Raw genomic sequence first — 24,277 nt, forward strand, 5'->3', positions numbered from 1 at the left:
AAAATACTGTAAACATGCAGGGTGCAGGTCTCGAACCCTCGACTTTTTAGCCTGAAGTCCAACGCACTATCGACTGTGCCGCAAAAGCATACTCCAGCGGCGGAGTCACATTGGAGCTTATAAACCCAGGGTCGTTACAGTACTATCTCACAACTCGATGAAACTTTCACTCTTGCACAGACATTTAGAAACAAAACATGCCAATTTGAAAAGCCACCCCCCCCCAAAAAAAAGTTTTTGGAGCGAGAATTAAGAAGACTTTCGAATAGTAATGTATAAAAGCAATAGATACCATTAATAAGAAGGGGCTAGAAGCGTCTTATATGGTGAGCTACCAAGTGGCTAGGATTTTATCTACTGCCATGGATATGGCTGGGACAATGCTGGGGGGAAAAGGCCAAAAAAACTATACAGACAATGTCTCCATCAAATAACACTGTTTCGCGATGCATCAGTGACATGGCAGGAGATGTTTTGAAACAATTACTGCTTTGAATTACAAGCCAGTGAATTATATGTGTATATGTGTTACAGCCGGATGAGTCAACAGATGTGGTGGGCCTGGCACAGCTACTAGTATATGTTTGTTACGTTTATAGGGAGTCAATTAAGGAAGACAACTTCTGATTCTAACATGTATTGACTCAGGGGTGTGAATACTTATGTAATATAGACATTTCTGTATTTAATTGTCAATACATCTGCAATTTTTGACTACTTTATTTATAAGAATCTTTAATAAAGGTGTCAATAATTTTGACCCCTACCTTATTTGAGAAGAAAAAAATGTATGACTTGTTAAACAAAATCTCTTTCTCTGAGCAATTGTATTAGTATAAAATAATTTAAGCATACAATACAGCTTATTATTGCTCATCTTTATCAAAGGTGTCAATCATTTCGGATAGCCGACTAGGTGAAAAATCCGTCAATGTGCCCTTGAGCAAGGCACCTAACGCAAAGATTTTTACAAAAGAGAACAGTTTTTATTGCAACACAAATTATTGCAGTTTTACCATCTCACCACCATGGGGTGCTGCAGCACCCCCAGTACCCCTACTTCCCGCAGCTTTGGTGGAGCACATCTAAAGATTGAGGATTAAAAAAAATAAGAATGCACTGTGGGGGAGAGCATTACCCTCTAATAGGGTTGTGCCAACATTTCCATACTCATATTCGTAATAGTATCCGTAAATTGACATGATACTCGTGATCAGATTTTTTAAAAAATATGCCAAAGTAGATGTTGGCAAAATATCTCCCTGCATGTTCTAACTGAAAATAAAACTGCAGATTAGGAGCAGCGTGCAGAGGGCTGTCTGTGCCACCAAGTTTGTTGTCACTCAGTCAGAATGCGCATCAGCATTCAGAGTAAATGTCCAGTTCAAAGTAAATGACACAGATCCCTATATGGCAATGGTTTATATATAGGCCTGCTGCAGCTCTGATTGGTTGTGCTGCACCAGTCTGTTAGGAGCTCTGATTGGCTATGCCGCACTGGTCTGCAGCTCTGATTGGTTATGCCGCACTGGTCTGCAGCTCTGATTGGTCTGTTTAGATTAGGGGTTACAACAAAATCTCTTGTATAGTTTGTTTTGGTATGTTGCATTGAAGTGGCTTGCGTTGATTCGATCACAGTTGCCACAGTAAAAGGAAATGTTGATAGTGTTACCTAACAGGAAAAACTCAATCTTGTGCTTTTCTCCATGGGCTAATACAGTATTTCTTCTGTAGTCGGCAGTCCTGGGGGGAGCTGAGTGGCAGTCTCAGGGCTACTGCGCGTCCCACTCGCAGCTTAGAGGGAACATTGGTGGCCACACAGTAGTAGGTAAACTGAGTACAGGAGGGGGCTAAGCACACACCCCTGGGGGGCCCCCGTGTTGAGGGTCAGCGTGGCGGAAGAGTTGTTGCCTACTCTCACCACCTGGGGTCGGCCCATCAGAAGGTCCAGGATCCAGTTACAGAGGAAGGTGTTCAGTCCCAGGGACCCGAGTTTGGTGATGAGCTTGGAGGGCACTTTGGTTTTAAGCGCTGAGCTGTAGTCGATGAACAGCATTCTCACATAGGTATTACTCTTGTCAAGGTGGGAGAGGGCCGTGTGGAGTGCAATCGTCTGTAGATCTGTTGTGGCGGTTTGAGAATTGGGGTGGGTGTAGGGTGTCTGGGATAATGGAGGGGATGTGTGCCATGACCAGCCTTTCAAAGCACTTCATAATTACAGATGAGTGCTACAGGGTGGTAGTCATTGTGGTAGGTAGCCTTGGTTCTTGGGAACAGGAATGATGGTAGTCAGCTTGAAACATGTGAGGATCACAGACTTGGACAAGGAGAGGTTGAAAATTACCATGATGAAGCCTGCCTGCTGGTCTGCACATGCTCTGAGAATGCGCCCTGGCATACCGTGTTGACCAGATTAAAGTGTTGACCATATTAATAAAATTACTTAGATCGGCCTCGGAGAGCAAGATCACCCAGTCCTCAGGGACAGCGAGGGCCCTCGTGCATGGCTCTGTTGTTTTTGTCGAAGCATGCATAAAATGCATTGAGTTCGTCTGGTAGAGAGGCATCGTTGGGCAGTTCACAGCTAGGGTTTCTTTTGTAGTCCGTAGGGACTGTAGCCCCTGCCACATGCGTCAAGCGTCTGCATATTAGGATTCCACCTTTGTTCAGATATTGTCATTTTGCCTGCTTGATGGCTCTGTGGAAGTCACAGCGGGACTACTTGTATCCTCAGTCGTTGCCTCGGGGTTGGCTGCGATAGCCCTGTGAGCCGTAGCTCGGTCCTTTAGTTACGCTTCCAGTGTTAATCCAGGGCTTTTGATTGGGGAAGCATTGAACCTTCACTGTAGGGATGATGTCTGCGATGCATTTCCTGATGAAGCTGGTGACGGAGGTGGTTAGCGCGGAACATATTCCAGTCAACGCTAGCAAAGCGTCGTTGAAGTTTGTCCAGACAAATGCAGAAATTGCAGAAACACATTAATTGGAGTAGCCTGTAAAGGTATGTCACTGTCAATCACATCGATACCCAGAAAACTGAGAAAGAGTATTCTCTCTCCAAAAAACAGCCAATCAGATCCTAAATTGACCCCATTTTCATCAGACGACGAGAGTTCGTTTGTCCACTTAATGATGAAATGCCTATGTATGTTATGAAATGCCTATGTATGTTATGTTGTGAATTTGAACATGAATTATGCCCCTATTTAAGATCACGCTGATGTTTTTCGTACGATGTACCCAATGATTAATGAACACTTGCTCGGTAGGTCGATGTCCTCATTGTTGTTTTACAGACGTGTTGAATACATCTTATTTACACACTTTATTTGAATATTTATAAAATGCAAATTGTTATATTGGTAACACTTGTTTGTTTTTCCTTCACCTCAGCCCCTCTCGATGTGTGGAACGGATGTGGGTGGGGCTAGGTCTACATAAGGGTGATACATTTTTTTAAACTCACAAAAGCTCTGACGAAGGCCGTGAGGCCGATACGTAAAGCTTATTAAAGATCAGTGATAATATCAAGAACAGTGTGTGGTTTCCTTTTTCCTTCATTTTGTCCATCCCCCTAAAACTCCTCCACCACCCAGGTGAAATTGAGTAGAAGAGGGGTCTAGAACCTGTCATTGATCTACACAGGATGGGTAGGAACTTGACAGCACTGTCTTGACTGTATACAGAAAGAGAATCCCTGCCTGATTCTGTTCTCTGGGCTAAACTGAGAACATCACAATGGTAATGGTATGGACTGAACCCCGTGACAAACATAATGACAAATTCAACAACCTACCTATGCCATTCATGTGTCTTACGGACGCTCAGTAGCGATATTGTTCTATTGACATAAAGTGAGTTGTGGATGACATTGTACATTTTTTTCTCTCTCCCAAAATGGGTCCATCCGTTGCTTTATTTGTCATACAATGCCTGTTCTGAAGAATCCAGTATATAAATATGCAGTGTGTGTATAAACAGTTTAACCAAAAATGTATTGTACAATAGTAGTTACTGTATATTAGAATGAGCTATTTGAAGAAAACAGCAAAAGGTGTTTGTTAGTATGTTTAATGGTGTGTGTGTGTGTGTGTGTGTGTGTGTGTGTGTGTGTGTGTGTGTGTGTGTGTGTCTGTCTCTTACTACAGGAGCATGATGGCTGTTCTCTCTGAGCAAACAATTTACATTTACATTACATTTAAGTCATTTAGCAGACGCTCTTATCCAGAGCGACTTACAAATTGGTGCATTCACCTTATGACATCCAGTGGAGCAGCCACTTTACAATAGTGCATCTAAATCTTTTAAGGGGGGGGGGTGAGAAGGATTACTTTATCCTATCCTAGGTATTCCTTAAAGAGGTGGGATCTCGACAAACAATAAAATGTAAAACAAATTGTTCATTATAGTCTACTCTTGTGCTCAGGGTTCTATCACATATTGATAAGATGTTACAATGTTGCAATCTTTTTACAGGGTTCTGTTGTAATAAGCACCATGGAACATTCTATCCATGTCTGTGTTCTAAGAAGCCACAACTTCCTCCTCTCTGGGATATAACCTACAGTACATACACTACATGACCAAAAGTATGTGGACACCTGCTCGTCGAACATCTATTTCCAAAATCATGGATATGGACTTGGTCCTCCCCCTTTGCTGCTATAACGACCTCCACTCTTCTGGGAAAGGCTTTCCACTGCAACATTCCTGCAGGGGGACTTGATTCCATTCAGTCACAAGAGCATTAGTGAGGTCGGGTGCTGATGTTGGACGTTTAGGCCTGGCTTGTAATCGGCGTTCCAATTCATCCCAAAGGTGTTTGATGGGGTTGAGGTCAGGGCTCTGTGCAGGCCAGTCAAGTTCTTCCACACTGATCTCGACAATCCATTTCTGTATGGATCTCACTTTGTGCACGGATGCATTGTCATGCGTGATTCATCCCTCCAGAGAACGTGTTTCCACTACTCCAGAGTCCAATGTCTGCGAGCTTTACACCACTCCAGCCGACGCTTGGCAGTGCGCATGGTGATCTTAGGCTTGTGTGTGGCTGCTCGGCCATGGAAACCCATTTCATGATGCTCCAGATGAACAGTTCTTGAGGCAGTTTGAAACTCGGTAGTGAGTATTGCAACCACGCTTCAGCACTCGGCGGTCCCGTTCTGTGAGCTTGTGTGGCCTACCACTTTGCGGCTGAGCCAGTGTTGCTCCTAGATGTTTCCATTTCACAATAACAGCACAGTTGACAGGCAGCTCTAGCAGGGCAAAAATTTGACGAACTGACTAGTTGGAAAAGTGGCATCCTATGACGGTGCCCCGTTGAAAGTCACTGATCTCTTCACGTAAGGCCATTCTACTGCCAATGTTTGTCTTTGGAGATTGCATGGCTGTGGGTGAAATAGCCCAATCCACTATTTTGAAGGGATGTCCACATACTTTTGTATACACAGTGTACACATTCTGTTACAGGAACACTGGTATTAAAAAGAATACAAGCTAACTCGTAATGTTGTACTCCAGACTCATCAATAGTGTAATATCTGGATGACGTTTGATTATACTAAGTAAATACAAAGGAACATATTGTAGAATTACATGCTATGCATACATTGCAAGATCTTTATTGATTTACAATATATTTAGTATAGAATATGAATTATGATTTTAACCAAGTGACAGCCTTATTCTAAGGCCACCTGTTCATCACAACAATGTGCAAGAAGTTGGCCTATTGTAACGGTTTTCTTGTGTCCAAGGAGAGGCGGACCAAAACGCAGCGTGGTTATTATTCATGGTTCTTTAATAAAGAAACTATACATGAATAGACTAACAAAACCAAGAAATGTGGAAAACCAAAACAGCCCTATCTGGTGCAAACACAGAGACAGGAACAATCACCCACAAACCCCAACACCAAACAAGCTACCTAAATATGGTTCCCAATCAGAGACAATGACTAACACCTGCCTCTGATTGAGAACCATATCAGGCCAAACACAGAAACAGACAAACTAGACACACAACATAGAATGCCCACTCAGATCACACCCTGACCAAACAAAACATAGAAACATACAAAGCAAACTATGGTCAGGGTGTGACACCTATTGTATTAGCAAAAATATTTCTGGCACACCCCCGAACCTATAGCCTCCAGAGCTAAGATTACCTCCAGAGCTAAGATTACCTCCAGAGCTAAGATTTACTATTGCATTTAGTTTAGCTAAAATAGAGCCCATAAAATGCGTTCCTGTTTTTCTTTTTTTTAATCAATTATTCTTTTTTTATACCTTTGATGCAATTTTCACAAGTATATGGTACATTTTCACAACTCTTAACATTTGTGACTCGACATTTAACTATGACTTAAAATGGAATCTGCCAGAAAAAAGCACCACTGGTCATCCTACAACCGTGGTAAAAAATAAAAGGGCCGACCAGTACTTACAAAATTGTAGTACTCTATAGTCTTCTATCACACGTGCAATGATGTCCGAGGGGGGTCAAAAAAACAGAGTTCATTGTTTGAAGTAGCTTCTTTGTTGTTGCAACATCGTAAACAGATGTGGCCGTTTCACCCCAAAGGATTCCAGCTTTAATGAAACTGCTCAAAACTGATAATTACTGAACCAAAATTATATAGTTTAATTTCTTTCCAAAACCTTTTTCCAAAACATTTGTAAATAGGCTTTTATTGTTTAAAGAACGTATGAAAAGGATTGGGGTGTCTTTTCACTATCTAATCATGGCATGGAGATGATCAATGACAAACATGTAGTGGTTTGAAATGTACCACTTGATGGTTTCATTTCGGTGGGACAAATAATCTTGTTTTTTATTAAAACGCTATATACAGTATCTGCTTCACTCTCAGAGAAATAAGTAGCACTGCTAGGTTTTACACAAATGTTTAATAAATAACTTTACAAATAACACATCTGTGACACCAATATTTAAAAAACTTTTATTTTAATTTTTTTAATCAATACAGTAATATTAGATCTGTATTTATATTTGACACGTTAGTCATTAGTGACACGTTAGTCACCGGTCCAACAAGGGCTAACCTACATCAAGCCCACACCGGTCCAACAAGGGCTAACCTACATCAAGCCCACACCGGCCCAACAAGGGCTAACCTACACCAAGCCCACACCGGTCCAACAAGGGCTAACCTACATCAAGCCCACACCGGCCCAACAAGGGCTAACCTACATCAAGCCCACACCGGTCCAACAAGGGCTAACCTACATCAAGCCCACACCGGCCCAACAAGGGCTAACCTACACCAAGCCCACACCGGTCCAACAAGGGCTAACCTACATCAAGCCCACACCGGCCCAACAAGGGCTAACCTACACCAAGCCCACACCGGTCCAACAAGGGCTAACCTACATCAAGCCCACACCGGTCCAACAAGGGCTAACCTACACCAAGCCCACACCGGTCCAACAAGAGCTAACCTACATCAAGCCCACACCGGTCCAACAAGGGCTAACCTACATCAAGCCCACACCGGCCCAACAAGGGCTAACCTACACCAAGCCCACACCAGTCCAACAAGGGCTAACCTACATCAAGCCCACACCGGTCCAACAAGGGCTAACCTACATCAAGCCCACACCGGTCCAACAAGGGCTAACCTACATCAAGCCCACACCGGTCCAACAAGGGCTAACCTACACCAAGCCCACACCGGTCCAACAAGGGCTAACCTACATCAAGCCCACACCGGTCCAACAAGGGCTAACCTACACCAAGCCCACACCGGCCCAACAAGGGCTAACCTACACCAAGCCCACACCGGCCCGACAAGGGCTAACCTACATCAAGCCCACACCGGTCCAACAAGGGCTAACCTACATCAAGCCCACACCGGTCCGACAAGGGCTAACCTACACCAAGCCCACACCGGTCCGACAAGGGCTAACCTACATTAAGCCCACACCGGCCCAACAAGGGCTAACCTACATCAAGCCCACACCGGCCCAACAAGGGCTTGCCTACACCAAGCCCACACCGGCCCAACAAGGGCTAACCTACATCAAGACGGTAGTCCGTCATTGTAAATAAGAATTGGTTCTTAACTGAATTTCCTAGTTAAATAAAGGTCACACATTAACATCAACTTCAGCAATTTACATGTAATAATGAGAACAGATGAAAACATTTCCCAGTAATGGCAGGACGTATGCAATCTAGATTCTGTATTAAAGAGCACATCTATGCTAACTAGTGATGTGGCATTCAACCTTCCAATATGAGAGAAATAGTATTTGACCCCGGGGGCAATCTTTACAGTATGATTGATTAGCTAGCGAAGCGCCGGCTGCACAGATAGCTTATGGTCGATTTAAGCTGAAATCCTGCAGACATGTTTTCACACACCATGCAGGTATGCCCCACCTGCCACATAGAGAGGTAGGGACGCTACATACACCATCTTACATGGGAAGACTCCCAAAAACGGCGTCCTAAAAACGCCCGCAGAGGCTTTTCAAGACCAGACAGTATCCTTTGCATCACCACTTGAATTCCAGGTTTTATAAGCATCAGGAATGAGAACCCGTTGGGACATATTGCATAGTTGGGAGACAGCCAGGGGGGGAAAGGCATTCCACGAGCCGCCAGAACAGCTTCAATATACCTTGGTATAGATTCTACAAGTGTCTAGAACTCTATCGGAGGGATGCGACATCATTGTTCCACGAGAAATTCCATAATTTAGTGTTTTGGTGATGTTGGTGGAAAATGCTGTCTCAGGCGTCGCTCCAGAATGTGTTCGATTGGGTTGAGTTGGGTTGGGTTGAGATCTGATGATTTACACACACACAGAGACACACACACAGAGACACACACACACACACAGAGACACACACAGAGACACACACACACACACACACACACACACACACACACACACACACACACACACACACACACACACACACAGACAGACAGACACACACACACACACACACACACACACACACACACACACACACACACACACACACACACACATCCTTTAAAACCCTATACTCCTTTGAGACTTCTCTTTCAAAGTCCCTGAGATTTCTTCTTCTATCCATGGTAGCCAAAACAATGGGCAACTGGGCTTTTTTTTTGACATGACCCTAAGCATGATGGGATGTTAATTGCTTAATTAACTAAGGAACCACACCTCTGTGGAAGCACATGTTTTCAATATACTTTGTATCCCTCATTAACTAAAAGTTTAAGCCAATGAGAGGGGACTTCTTTCAAGATGAATTCATTGCATCTAAAGTTACGAGCGAAAAGAGACCAAAAAATACAATACAAGCACTTTATAAAAAATATACGTATATATACAGTTGAAGTCGGAAGTTTATATACACTTAGTTTGGAGTCAATAAAACTCGTTTTTTCAACCACTCCACAAATTTCTTGTGAACAAACTATAGTTTTGGCAAGTCGGTTAGGACATCTACTTTGTGCATGACACAAGTCATTTTTCCAACAATTGTTTAAAGACAGATTATTTCACTTATAATTCACTGTTGACTGTGCCTTTAAACAGTTTGGAAATTCCAGAAAATGTCATGGCTTTAGAAGATTCTGATTGACATCTGATTGGCTAATTGACATCATTTGAGTCAATTGGAGGTGTACCTGTGGATGTATTTCAAGGCCTACCTTCAAACTCAGTGCCTCTTTGTTTGACAGAATGGGAAAATCAAAATAAATCAGCCAAGACTTCAGAAAAATATTGTAGATCTCCACAAGTCTGTTTCATCCTTGGGAGCAATTTCCAAATGCCTGAAGGTACCACGTTCATCTGTACAAACAATAGTACCCATGTATAAACACCAGGGGACCATGCAGCCGTCATACCGCTCAGGAAGGAGATGCGTTCTGTCTCCTAGAGATGAACGCACTTTGGTGTGAAAAGTGCAAATCAATCCCAGATCAACAGCAAAGGACCTTGTGAACATGCTGGAGGAAACAGGTACAAATGTATCTATATCCACAGTAAAATGAGTACTATATCGACATAACCTTAAAGGCCGCTCAGAAAGGAAGAAGCCACTGCTCCAAAACCACCATAAAAAAGCCAGACTACGGTTTGCAACTGCACATGGGGACAAAGATCATACTATTTGGAGAAATGTCCTCTGGTCTGATGAAACAAAAGTAGAACTGTTTGGTCATAATGACCATTGTTATGTTTGGAGGAAAAAGGGGGAGGCTTGCAAGCCGAAGAACACCATCCCAACCGTGAAGCACAGGGGTGGCAGCATCATGTTGTGGGGGTGCTTTGCTGCAGGAGGGACTGGTGCACCTCACAAAATAGATAGAATAATTAGGATGGAAAATTATGTGGATATATTGAAGCAACATCTCAAGACATCAGTCAGGAAGTTAAAGCTTGGTCGCAAATGGGTCTTCCAAATGGACAATGACCCCAAGCATAATTCCAAAGTTGTGGGAAAATGGCTTAAGGACAACAAAGTCAAGGTATTGGAGTGGCCATCACAAAGCCCTGACCTCAATCCTATAGACAATTTGTGGGCAGAACTGAAAAAACGTGTGCGAGCAAGGAGGACTACAAAAACGGACTCATTTACACCAGCTCTGTCAGGAGGAATGGGCCAAAATTCACCCAACTTGTTGTTGGAAGCTTGTGGAAGGCTACCCAAAACTTTTGACCCAAGTTAAACAATTTAAAGGCAATTCTACCAAACACTAATTGAGTGCATTTAAGCTTCTGACCCACTGGGAATGTGATGAAGGAAATAAAAGCTGAAATAAATAACTGTCTCTACTATTATTCTGACATTTCACATTCTGAAAATAAAGTGGTGATCCTAACTGACCTAAAACAGGGAATTTTTACTAGGATTAATTGTCAGGAATTGTGAAAAACTGAGTTTAAATGTATTTGGCTAAGGTGTATGTAAACCTCCGACTTCAACTGTCTATATATTTTTTTACCACCAATCAAAAGGGCAGGTGCTCCAGCACCCCGAGGGCTCTGTCTGTGCCTGAGTGGTGGTGTGGCACAGTCACAAGCCTCATCCTGTTCCTCCACTCCCACAACCCCCCACACACACTCCCTGGCTCCACAGTATATAAATCCAGATCTGCTTTCGTTGGGGAATTGACTCTCATAGACAGCTCTATCTCCCATTCTCTTACATCTGCTGCATATGCTGTGATCCTCAGCTGCACATCATGTCCGTGACTTGGTCCTCCAGGATGTCGGCCGGTGGTGGCCATGGCCTGTCTGGGGGAATAGGAGGCGGTGGAGCCAGGTTGGGCTTTGGCTTTGGGGGAGTTGGAGATGGCTTTGGGGGTGGTGGCAGTAGCTTTGGGGGAGGTGGCAGTAGCTTTGGGGGAGGTGGCAGTGGCTTTGGGGGAGGTGGCGGAGGAGGCTTGGGCATGGGGCTGGGCTTGGGAGGTGGACTGGCTATGGGGTCTGGGCTGGGGTTGGGTGGGGGAGCAGGGGTGGGCTGGGTTTCGGTGGTGGCTTAGGTGGAGGTGGAGGTGGTGGGGGTGGAGGTTATGGTGGAGGTTATGGTGGAGGTTATGGTGGAGGATATGGTGGAGGTGGAGGTTATGGTGGAGGTTATGGTGGAGGTGGAGGTTATGGTGGTGGTGGCGGTGGAGCCCTGATGGCCAGTCCTGCCTTCGCTATGGGACGCACCATGGCAGCAGGGGGGATCGGTGGCGGGTCGGCCATGGCATTGGGTACCTCTCTGGGCCCAGCATTGGCTCCTATGCGGTCCCGGCAGGCAGAGAAGAACATGCTGTCTGGCCTCAACGAACGTTTCTCATCGTACATGGGCAAAGTGAGAGTCCTCCAGCAGGAGAACGCCATCCTGGAGGCCAGACTGTCCCAGTTGTCGGGGGGTGCGGACATGGGGTCTCCAGAGTCCTCCAGCACCACCACAGCGGAGTACGAGGCTCAGCTCGGCGAGTACCGTGTTGCCCTGGAGACGCTCACCCTGGACACCATCAAACTGGAGATCGAGCTGGACAACGTTCGTGGCACTGCCCACGAACTCAAGGCCAAGTGAGTGTCTGTTTCACATATTTTATTTCACTTTCAGAGAATGATTTAATATATTGGTTAGAGTACTAGCACAATACAACTATAAATATTCTAACTTAGTCCACCTTTATTTAGCCAAATACTGTAAGTAATTGAACATTCAAGAAGCAGTTATTACTTTATTTGGTTTGATAAAACTATATGAAAACTCTAAACCGTGATCCTTTAAGACTCCTCAATTTGTTGAAAATATGCCTCTTGACAGATCTAGCTTTTATTTTGCATAGCACTTTAAAAAAAAAGCCTCGTCCCATATTCATCTGGCCCCTCTATAGACAAGCTTGATGGTTAGATGTAACTTCCTTGTACAGCTGAATGGTGCATTAAAACGGGTTTTTTTCCTTTGCTGCATGTTGTTGCAGGTTTGACTTTGAGCAAGGTGTGAAGTTTCAGCTGGACTCTGACATTTCAGCTATGAAGAAGGTAAAGAGAGAAACAAATAGGCATTTTTTTTTTTTTTTACTGGGATAATGGTGTACATATTTACGGACGTACTCCTCCTCCCACATGTCAAAATTCTCTACTCTCCCTCCGAATTTGTTCAGCGTGTAGATGTACCACTATCGCTCTCTCTTTCCAGGACATAGAGTTGGCATCTGAACTACGCATTGATTTGGACGCCAAGTACTCCAGCTTGAAGGACGAACTGGACTTTGTCAGCAAGACGCAGGAAGAGGTACAGAGAATTACGTGTTTATGTTTATGAGTATAGTAAATTAGTAATAGTAAATTAAGTATGAGTATAGTAAATGAACAATGTCATTATTTTGATATCTGGTTGTCGAAGTGTATGTGTTCATCACACCTGACTCTCTGTCTACCTGACTCTCTGTCTACCTGACTCTCTGTCTAGCTGACTCTGTCTACATGACTCTGTCTACATGAATCTGTCTAGCTGACTCTGTCTACATGACTCTGTCTACATGAATCTGTCTAGCAGACTCTGTCTAGCTGAATCTGTCTAGCTGACTCTGTCTACATGACTCTCTGTCTAGCTGAATCTGTCTAGCTGAATCTGTCTACATGACTCTCTGTCTAGCTGAATCTGTCTAGCTGAATCTGTCTAGCTGACTCTGTCTACATGAATCTGTCTACATGAATCTGTCTAGCTGACTCTGTCTACATGACTCTGTCTACATGAATCTGTCTAGCAGACTCTGTCTAGCTGAATCTGTCTAGCTGACTCTGTCTACATGACTCTCTGTCTAGCTGAATCTGTCTAGCTGAACCTGTCTACATGACTCTCTGTCTAGCTGACTCTGTACATCACTGTCCAACTTCTATCCGCACAGGAATTGTCCACTCTGCAGTCCAAACTGGGCACCACGTCTATGGACACGTCTGTGTCCATGATCGAGGTTGACACGGGCAAGTCCTTTGACATCTCCACTGCCCTCAACAAGATCAGGGTGGAGTACGAGAAGTCTGTGCAGCAACACAGAGATGAGGCGGACGCCTACTACAAACTGAAGGTTCTTCAACAATTTACTGCACCTATCTAACTGCCAAACATGGCCTGGCCTGTCTGTCTAGCCTGTATGTCTACCCTGGCCTGTCTGTCTGCCAACCCTGGCCTGGCCTGTCTGTCTAGCCTGTATGTCTACCCTGGCCTGTCTGTCTGCCAACCCTGGCCTGGCCTGTCTGTCTAGCCTGTATGTCTACCCTGGCCTGTCTGTCTGCCAACCCTGGCCTGTATGTCTCTGTCTGTCTCTGTCTTCTAGCCTGGCCTGTCAGTCTGTATAGCCTGGCCTGTCTGTCTACCCTGGCCTGACTGTCTCTATCTGTCTACCCTGGCCTGGCCTGTCTGTCTGTCTGTCTAGCCTGGCCTGTATGTCTCTGTCTGTCTGTCTGTCTGTCTGTCTGTCTGTCTGTCTGTCTGTCTGTCTGTCTGTCTGTCTGTCTGTCTGTCTGTCTGTCTGTCTGTCTGTCTGTCTACCCTGGCCTGACTGTCTCTGTCTGTCTACCCTGGCCTGTCTGTCTGTCTGTCTGTCTGTCTGTCTGTCTGTCTGTCTGTCTGTCTGTCTGTCTGTCTGTCTGTCTGTCTGTCTGTCTGTCTGTCTGTCTGTCTGTCTGTCTACCCTGGCCTGACTGTCTCTGTCTGTCTACCCTGGCCTGTCTGTCTGTCTGTCTGTCTGTCTGTCTGTCTGTCTGTCTGTCTGTCTGTCTGTCTGTCTGTCTGTCTGTCTGTCTGTCTGTCATAACAAAGCATACTTTTTGATACTTTCTCATAATCTGTATGATTTAACACTACTGAGTGGCAACTACCTGGTACCAAGTGACAAAATGGCGCTTGTTTAAATGAGCTAATCCCAAAGAACGTAAATAGTGTTTTAACAGGGAGCGTCTCTCTCCTACTGCAGATGGAAGAGATACAGACCGCTACCGCCAAGAGTTCGGAGGCTGTCTCAGAGGCCAAGATGGAAATCTCAGGGGCCCGGAAGGAGCTGCAGACTTTCGGTCTAGAGCTCCAAGGCCTGGTCACTGCAGTGAGTGGGACCCTCCATCTTACTACTTCACCTCACACTAAAAAAAAAAAGCACTATTGGGCCAAGATCGCCACTTGAGATCTGCGTACGTCATCCATATTAGGATAGTCGTCAATATATTTTTTTCATGCAAAAAAAAAATCTCTCTTTGACATCAATGCATGATTTATGTAGAGACCTGTCTATCTTGTCTTTCTCTCACTATTTTCATGTCGACATGGATCCACGTGTATTTTGGGTCCCTCTAGTGTATCCTCTTTACAGTAAGGTTTTGGGGGTGGGAGGGGACACCTAACATTTTGTTCTCAAAGTCTTGGTCTTATCTCCCGAGTGGTGCAGTGGTCTAAGGCACTGCATCTCACTGCTAGAGGCCTCACTACAGACCCTGGTTCGATTCCAGGCTGTATCACAACCGGCTGTGATTTGGGAGTCCCATAGGGCAGCGCACAATTGGCCCAGTGTCGTTTGGGTTTGGCTGGGGTAGGCTGTCATTGTAAATAAGAATTTGTTCTCAACTGAATTCCCTAGTTCAATAAACGCAAATAAAATGCCTCACTATGACCACGTGGAGAATCCCCACCAGAGTGCTATCACAAGGCCAATTTCAGAAGAGAAACCACCTGCATTTAAACAACTGAGTAAGACCTTGTGCAAAATGTACCTCAGACAACAAAGCAAAAAAACAATATTTTCACACGGTTCACCAGCTACACCGACTGTTTAACTGCTGTTTCAGAACACTGCTTCCCAGCAGATCACCTTCAGACTTCATGATAAATCACATCAGGAAGTAGTATGCAGAAGACACAGGAAGTGGTTGAATCTGTATCAGGTTCTCTGAGTGACAGGAAAGTCCCACAGATGACACCAGCTCTGAATGCGCCAGACAGACTTCCTCAGAGGGAACTTGCACAAATTAATTTGCAGTTGTTTTTCTGTTGAAAAAAAATGCTGTTCCTTTCTTAAACAAGAGATGATTTTCACTGTCTAAAGATCTTTGCTCATCCAAGACATTACAACATGCAAATACAATAGTTACTATAGCTAAATACTGGTGTAGAATTCATCATCTCTCTAATTATTCCCCATCTCACTCAACTCTCTACTTTCCATGTATTCCCTGTCTTTCTTTCGTCTCCCACTCTCTCTCTTTCTCCTCTTCCTATTCCCCTCCCATTCCCACACTCTCTCTTCTCCTCTTCCCATTCCTCTCCCATTCCCACACCCTCTCTTCTCCTCTTCCCATTCATCTCCCATTCCCACACCCTCTCTTCTCCTCTTCCCATTCATCTCCCATTCCCACACCCTCTCTTCTCCTCTTCCCTGTCTCACTTCTACTTTTCTCACATAATCTCCTTCACTCCTTTACCCTTCTACCTTACTCTGTCCGGAATCCCAGCCCTCACACTCCTCCATTCCTCTGCTCTCTCTCCACCCCTTCTCTCCAGAACATGTCCCTGGAGCAGAGCTTGGCAGAAGCCCATGCCCAGTCAAGCATGGGCGTGGCCGGGTACCAGGGTCAGATCTCCAGCTTGACGTCGGCCATCGAGGTGGCCAAAACTGACCTCCACAAGCAGATCATGGCCTACCAGGAGCTTCTGGACGTCAAGCTGGCTCTAGACGTGGAGATCTCCACTTACAGGACCCTGCTGGAAGGAGACCACCTCAAGTCAGTACAATAAATACATACAGTATTAAAAGGATACTGTGAGATTCTGGCAAAGAATGTGTTATTCTACTTCCCCAGAGTCAGATTTGTATTTGTTATAAATATAAATCATTAGAATAAGGTTGCCAAGGCAGCAGCTGCTCTTCTTGACATCCAGCAAACGTAAGGCAATTAAAGCAGCTATACAAGTTATAAAAGTCGTTGATACCATTTTTATGTCTCTGCTTTCAGTTTGAATTTAAGTGGTAATGAAGGTAAATGAAGGCATAATATATAATGTAATCTAAAAAGACTATGAGGAGGGATTTAACTGTCATATTTTCACTCTTTTTCCTCCAGATTACCTGACACATCTGGATTTACAACATCTTCCTACAGTTTCTCGGGTGAGAAACATTTGAAACAAGGGAGTATAGTGGAGGTGAATAGAGTGGCCAAAAATACCATGTGGGAAAATACAACTCAAAATGGCGGTGCGAGCACCCATAGGCTTTCAGTGAGTGGTGACTTTTTAACCCCGCCCCCTAAAAAGTACCCAAATGGATGTCACACAACAGTAAAAATTGGTTTAAAAAAAAGAATAATACAAATTGAAAATATATATATTTTTAAATAACTCAGGATGGGCCCTTTCTAAAATCCTATATCTATATCTACTAATCCATTCTGGAGGTATCCCAGTCAGACCACCTGACCGATTGTTTATCAGTAGGACCACTGGAGCTGGCATGGAGGGGGCAGGAGTGCTGGGGAGTGTGGAGGGCAGGTGTAGTGTAGGGGGCAGGAGTGCTGGGGAGTGTGGAGGGCAGGTGTAGTGTAGGGGGCAGGAGTGCTGGGGAGTGTGGAGGGCAGGTGTAGTGTAGGGGGCAGGAGTGCTGAGGAGTGTGGAGGGCAGGTGTAGTGGAGGGGGCAGGAGTGCTGAGGAGTGTGGAGGGGTAGTGTAGGGGGCAGGAGTGCTGAGGAGTGTGAAGGGAGAGTGTTGGGGTAGTGTAGGGGGCAGGAGTGCTGGGGAGTGTGGAGGGCAGGTGTAGTGTAGGGGGCAGGAGTGCTGGGGAGTGTGGAGGGAGAGTGTTGGGGTAGTGTAGGGGGCAGGACTGCTGAGGAGTGTGGACGGCAGGTGTAGTGTAGGGGGCAGGAGTGCTGAGGAGTGTGGAGGGCAGGTGTAGTGTAGGGGCAGGAGTGCTGGGGAGTGTGGAGGGCAGGTGTAGTGTAGGGGGCAGGAGTGCTGGGGAGTGTGGACGGCAGGTGTAGTGTAGGGGGCAGGAGTGCTGGGGAGTGTGGAGGGCAGGTGTAGTGTAGGGGGCAGGAGTGCTGGGGAGTGTGGACGGCAGGTGTAGTGTAGGGGGCAGGAGTGCTGGGGAGTATGGAGGGCAGGTGTAATGTAGGGGGCAGGAGTACTGGGGAGTGTGGAGGGAGAGTGTTGGGGTAGTGTAGGGGGCAGGAGAACTGGGGAGTGTGGAGGGAGAGTGTAGGGGTAGACAGAGCCCTAGGGAATGTGGAGGGAGAGTGTAGGGGTAGACATTTACATTTACATTTAAGTCATTTAGCAGACGCTCTTATCCAGAGCGACTTACAAATTGGTGCTTTCACCTTATGACATCCAGTGGAACAGCCACTTTACAATAGTGCATCTAGGTCTTTTAAGGGGGGAAGGATTACTTTATCCTATCCTAGGTATTCCTTAAAGAGGTGGGGTTTCAGGTGTCTCCGGAAGGTGGTGATTGACTCCGCTGTCCTGGCGTCGTGAGGGAGTTTGTTCCACCATTGGGGGCCAGAGCAGCGAACAGTTTTGACTGGGCTGAGCGGGAACTGTACTTCCTCAGTGGTAGGGAGGCGAGCAGGCCAGAGGTGGATGAACGCAGTGCCCTTGTTTGGGTGTAGGGCCTGATCAGAGCCTGGAGGTACTGAGGTGCCGTTCCCCTCACAGCTCCGTAGGCAAGCACCATGGTCTTGTAGCGGATGCGAGCTTCAACTGGAAGCCAGTGGAGAGAGCGGAGGAGCGGGGTGACGTGAGAGAACTTGGGAAGGTTGAACACCAGACGGGCTGCGGCGTTCTGGATGAGTTGTAGGGGTTTAATGGCACAGGCAGGGAGCCCAGCCAACAGCGAGTTGCAGTAATCCAGACGGGAGATGACAAATGCCTGGATTAGGACCTGCGCCGCTTCCTGTGTGAGGCAGGGTCATACTCTGCGGATGTTGTAGAGCATGAACCTACAGGAACGGGCCACCGCCTTGATGTTATTTGAGAACGACAGGGTGTTGTCCAGGATCACGCCAAGGTTCTTAGCGCTCTGGGACGAGGACACAATGGAGTTGTCAACCGTGATGGCGAGATCATGGAACGGGCAGTCCTTCCCGGGAGGAAGAGCAGCTCCGTCTTGCCGAGGTTCAGCTTGAGGTGATGATCCGTCATCCACACTGATATGTCTGCCAGACATGCAGAGATGCGATTCGCCACCTGGTCGTCAGAAGGGGGAAAGGAGAAGATTAATTGTGTGTCGTCTGCATAGCAATGATAGGAGAGACCATGTGAGGTTATGACAGAGCCAAGTGACTTGGTGTATAGCGAGAATAGGAGAGGGCCTAGAACAGAGCCCTGGGGGACACCAGTGGTGAGAGCACGTGGTGAGGAGACGGATTCTCGCCACGCCACCTGGTAGGAGCGACCTGTCAGGTAGGACGCAATCCAAGCGTGGGCCGCGCCGGAGATGCCCAACTCGGAGAGGGTGGAGAGGAGGATCTGATGGTTCACAGTATCGAAGGCAGCCGATAGGTCTAGAAGGATGAGAGCAGAGGAGAGAGAGTTAGCTTTAGTAGTGCGGAGCGCCTCCGTGATACAGAGAAGAGCAGTCTCAGTTGAATGACTAGTCTTGAAACCTGACTGATTTGGATCGAGAAGGTCATTCTGAGAGAGATAGCGGGAGAGCTGGCCAAGGACGGCACGTTCAAGAGTTTTGGAGAGAAAAGAAAGAAGGGATACAGGTCTGTAGTTGTTGACATCGGAGGGATCGAGTGTAGGTTTTTTCAGAAGGGGTGCAACTCTCGCTCTCTTGAAGACGGGAGGGACGTAGCCAGCGGTCAGGGATGAGTTGATGAGCGAGGTGAGGTAAGGGAGAAGGTCACCGGAGATGGTCTGGAGAAGAGAGGAGGGGATAGGGTCAAGCGGGCAGGTTGTTGGGCGGCCGGCCGTCACAAGACGCGAGATGTCATCTGGAGAGAGAGGGAGAAAGAGGTCAGAGCACAGGGTAGGGCAGTGTGAGCAGAACCAGCGGTGTCGTTTGACTTAGCAAACGAGGATCGGATGTCGTCGACCTTCTTTTCAAAATGGTTGACGAAGTCATCTGCAGAGAGGGAGGAGGGGGGAGGAGGATTCAAGAGGGAGGAGAAGGTGGCAAAGAGCTTCCTAGGGTTAGAGGCAGATGCTTGGAATTTAGAGTGGTAGAAAGTGGCTTTAGCAGCAGAGACAGAGGAGGAAAATGTAGAGAGGAGGGAGTGAAAGGATGCCAGGTCCGCAGGGAGGCGAGTTTTCCTCCATTTCCGCTCGGCTGCCCGGAGCCCTGTTCTGTAAGCTCGCAATGAGTCGTCGAGCCACGGAGCGGGAGGGGAGGACCGAGCCGGCCTGGAGGATAGGGGACATAGAGAGTCAAAGGATGCAGAAAGGGAGGAGAGGAGGGTTGAGGAGGCAGAATCAGGAGATAGGTTGGAGAAGGTTTGAGCAGAGGGAAGAGATGATAGGATGGAAGACAGAGCCCTAGGGAATGTGGAGGGAGAGTGTAGGGGTAGACAGAGCCCTAGGGAATGTGGAGGGAGAGTGTAGGGGTAGACAGAGCCCTAGGGAATGTGGAGGGAGAGTGTAGGGGTAGACAGAGCCCTAGGGAATGTGGAGGGAGAGTGTAGGGGTAGACAGAGCCCTCATTCACCTCCACATTTCCATCCTGCAGGCTGGGACGCTCCCCGCTCCAGCACTCCCCAGGGCTCCCCTTTACCTCCCCTACCCAGGCTAGATACAAAGGCAAGTTCACACACATAGAGGGAGCCTCAGGGTAGGAGAATGGAAAACTACCATTCTGGTCATATTATTTTCTCCGCTGAAGTCTGTAACACGTTTAGCAATGGGGAAGTTGCTGAACAGCTTTAAAAAAAAAATGTTTTATTTATTTTTGGGTCACAACATCTCATGAGTTAAAATGTTTGAATATGGCTAAACAAGGTACCTCCCTCGCTATCTCTTCTGTGCTCTTTCTCCATCCCCTCATCTGGTTTTCCTTTCATATCTGTCTTTCTAGCTGGAGGTGGAGGAGGGGGAATACAAGTTAAAGAGATCATAACAGGTCAGTCATTTTGGTACGGTATCAACCTGTTATAACAACCTGTCATAACATGTGTTATAACATGTGTCATAACAACCTGTCATAACAACCTGTCATAACATGTGTCATAACAACCTGTCATAACAACCTGTTATAACATGTGTCATAACAACCTGTCATAACATGTGTCATAACAACCTGTCATAACAACCTGTTATAACATGTGTCATAACAACCTGTCATAACATGTGTCATAACAACCTGTCATAACAACCTGTTATAACATGTGTCATAACAACCTGTCATAACATGTGTCATAACAGCCTGTCATAACAACCTGTCATAACATGTGTTATAACAACCTGTTATAACAACCTGTTATAACATGTGTCATAACAACCTGTCATAACATGTGTCATAACAACCTGTCATAACATGTGTTATAACATTTACATTTCATTTACATTTAAGTAATTTAGCAGACGCTCTTATCCAGAGCGACTTACAAATTGGTGCATTCACCTTATGACATCCAGTGGAACAGTAGTGCATCTAAATCTTTTAAGGGGGGTGAGAGGGATTACTTTATCCTATCCTAGGTATTCCTTAAAGAGGTGGGGTTTCAGGTGTCTCCGGAAGGTGGTGATTGACTCCGCTGTCCTGGCGTCGTGAGGGAGTTTGTTCCACCATTGGGGGGCGCCTCCGTGATACAGAGAAGAGCAGTCTCAGTTGAATGACTAGTCTTGAAACCTGACTGATTTGGATCAAGAAGGTCATTCTGAGAGAGATAGCGGGAGAGCTGGCCAAGGACGGCACGTTCAAGAGTTTTGGAGAGAAAAGAAAGAAGGGATACTGGTCTGTAGTTGTTGACATCGGAGGGATCGAGTGTAGGTTTTTTCAGAAGGGGTGCAACTCTCGCTCTCTTGAAGACGGAAGGGACGTAGCCAGCGGTCATGGATGAGTTGATGAGCGAGGTGAGGTAAGGGAGAAGGTCTCCGGAAATGGTCTGGAGAAGAGAGGGTCAAGCGGGCAGGTTGTTGGGCGGCCGGCCGTCACAAGACGCGAGATTTCATCTGGAGAGAGAGGGGAGAAAGAGGTCAGAGCACAGGGTAGGGCAGTGTGAACAGAACCAGCGGTGTCGTTTGACTTAGCAAACGAGGATCGGATGTCGTCGACCTTCTTTTCAAAATGGTTGACGAAGTCATCTGCAGAGAGGGAGGAGGGGGGGGGGGAGGAGGATTCAGGAGGGAGGAGAAGGTGGCAAAGAGCTTCCTAGGGTTAGAGGCAGATGCTTGGAATTTAGAGTGGTAGAAAGTGGCTTTAGCAGCAGAGAGAGAAGAGGAAAATGTAGAGAGGAGGGAGTGAAAGGATGCCAGGTCCGCAGGGAGGCGAGTTTTCCTCCATTTCCTCTCGGCTGTCATAACAACCTGTCATAACAACCTGTTATAACAACCTGTCATAACAACCTGTCATAACAACCTGTCATAACATGTGTTATAACAACCTGTCATAACATGTGGTGAATCCAGGTGAAAGCTATTATTCCTTATTGATGTCACCTGGTGTCCACTTCAATCAGTGTAGATGAAGGAGGAGGAGGAGACAGGTTACAGAAGGATTTTTACCCCTTTTGAAACATGGATTGTGCGTGTGTGCCATTTCAGAGGGTGCATGACAAAATATTTAAGTGCCCTTGAATAAGGTATGGTAATAGTTTCCCGTGTCTATCAAGAATGATCCACCACCCAAAGGACATCCAGCCAACTTCACACAACTGTGGGAAGCATTGGAGTCAACATGGACCAGCATCCCTGTGATACACTTTTGATACCATGTTAGAGTTCATACCCTGACGAACTGAGGCTGTTCTGAGGGCAAGGAGGGGGGAGGGGGGGGGGGGGGTGCAACTCAATATTAGGGAGGTGTTCTTAATGTTTTGTGCACTCCGTGTAACGTTTACATGCCTTCTACAAGTCGTCACGGCATCATGTAAAGCCATTAGTCAATACACACTGAGTACACAAAACCGATGCACACCTTCCTAATATTGAGTTCATTTTTGATGCCAAATCTAATTACAGTACTACCCTAACATTTGTAATATATATATATATTTTTTGTACTTCACTCACTTTGCTCCCCTTTAGAACACACAGAGACCTCCCTGATCTCTGAAACCGCATCCGCAGACTCTGAATCCACCTGATTCCACCAGGGTACCTCTGGAACGTTGGACGTTTAGACGCTCAAGCAACTCTTTAACCCCCCTTTAACCCCCTTTAACCCCCCCCTTTAACCCCCCCCCTTTCCCTGATTTATAGACTACACAATAAACATTGCATCTTACACCTGACCCCCTGCTCATTTATGTTGGCTCTGTTACATTATAAAGTCTTGGATATGTTATTATAATTTTTTATACGTTTAAAATCAAATTCATATCATTTTATATGTGAATGTGTGACTGAGTGTCTGTGCACTCATCAATTTACTGTGTTTTGATTAGAAATTGCATAATTACATTAGTTGCATAATTATTTGTGTTTGTGAGTAGAAACAGGATAGTTGGAGAGTGCATGTGAGAATGTCAGTGTGTGTGTGTGCGCTTCTCTCTGTCATCTCTATCCTGTTCCTCAAATATCGTTATTTTTGTGGTCAGCGCTTGGCATGCAAAGGCCCCAGATAAAGTACACCATACAATGTTCTAAACAGGACAGCCACCAACCCCCGCACGCAACTGCTGTGAAAGTTTGTCACGCTACACAGGAAGTCATACGCAGTAATTATACAGGACGGACTGTTGTCACGACAACCCTGTTGTGCGTAGGGGGGGCTTGTTCATCTGAGGTTTGGTTAAAAGAAAAAATTATCACTAGTTAAAATCTATTCATTTATTTAATATTAGTTAAGAACCTGCAGCTAGCAAACAATTAGCTAAGATTATATATATATATATATATATATATATATAGTATTATATAGTATTAGCTTATTGTAGGTAATTATTGTGTTTACTGTACATGATAATGGAACAATTACAAATGTACACAATTTGCTTTATTATTACGGTGTACCTAATCTTGTACCGTAAGTACAATGTAATACGTTTTGTAATGACTTATATGAGCAGGAAGTTTTCTGTTTACTGTTTCACAGACGACATGACACACACGTGCACACGTCTGGTTTGGGTAGAGATTACAAATGTGGTATAATATTTGTTTTGTATATTTGCCCATTTGTATAACGTTATAGTAATACTGCAAAGTGTTACCAAAATTACAAACTTCAAAATATGTTTTAAAAGTACTGCAAGAAAGCATTAGGAAAGATGAACTAACTATTGAAAAAAGTGTAATAAACCAAATGAGGCTTTGGCTTGTCATACTTGGGTAGCTTTTGTAGGTGCTGTATTTTCTCAGTATGCTTAGAGCTGCCAATATAATTCCAAAAGATGTCTCCTTGCCTTGCTGCTAGGTTCTAGCCACATCTTATTTTTGGCTACTAGCTTTGGCCACAGTCCCCCCCCCCCCCCCCCCCCCATCCCCACATTTGGAATAAAAATAAACAAATTAAAAGGTGAGCTCGAAATAACATTTTGTGACATTAGTTTACAAAAGTGGGTATTGGCTACATTGGCTACATTGCATGCCGTTGATATGAAAAATCAAATCAAAAAATTAGACCTAAGTAGGTTTAGATAAATAACCTACTT

General features: G+C 45.6%; 1 protein-coding gene across 1 annotated transcript; it reads left to right on the forward strand.

Annotated features, from left to right (window-relative positions):
- The first annotated feature begins 11,125 nt into the window (after positions 1–11,125).
- Positions 11,126–22,824, forward strand: LOC115103378 (thread biopolymer filament subunit gamma-like). Its single transcript, XM_065005961.1, is given in 10 exon segments — positions 11,126–11,485; positions 11,488–12,058; positions 12,460–12,520; positions 12,678–12,773; positions 13,390–13,569; positions 14,458–14,583; positions 16,032–16,252; positions 16,592–16,638; positions 20,539–20,583; positions 22,710–22,824. Coding segments are annotated over 10 exon segments (1,674 nt in total). The 5' UTR covers positions 11,126–11,217; the 3' UTR covers positions 22,769–22,824.
- The last annotated feature ends 1,453 nt before the right edge of the window (positions 22,825–24,277 follow it).

The sequence above is a fragment of the Oncorhynchus nerka genome, linkage group LG20 (assembly GCF_034236695.1).
Source record: "Oncorhynchus nerka isolate Pitt River linkage group LG20, Oner_Uvic_2.0, whole genome shotgun sequence".
Classification (NCBI taxonomy): Eukaryota; Metazoa; Chordata; class Actinopteri; order Salmoniformes; family Salmonidae; genus Oncorhynchus; species Oncorhynchus nerka.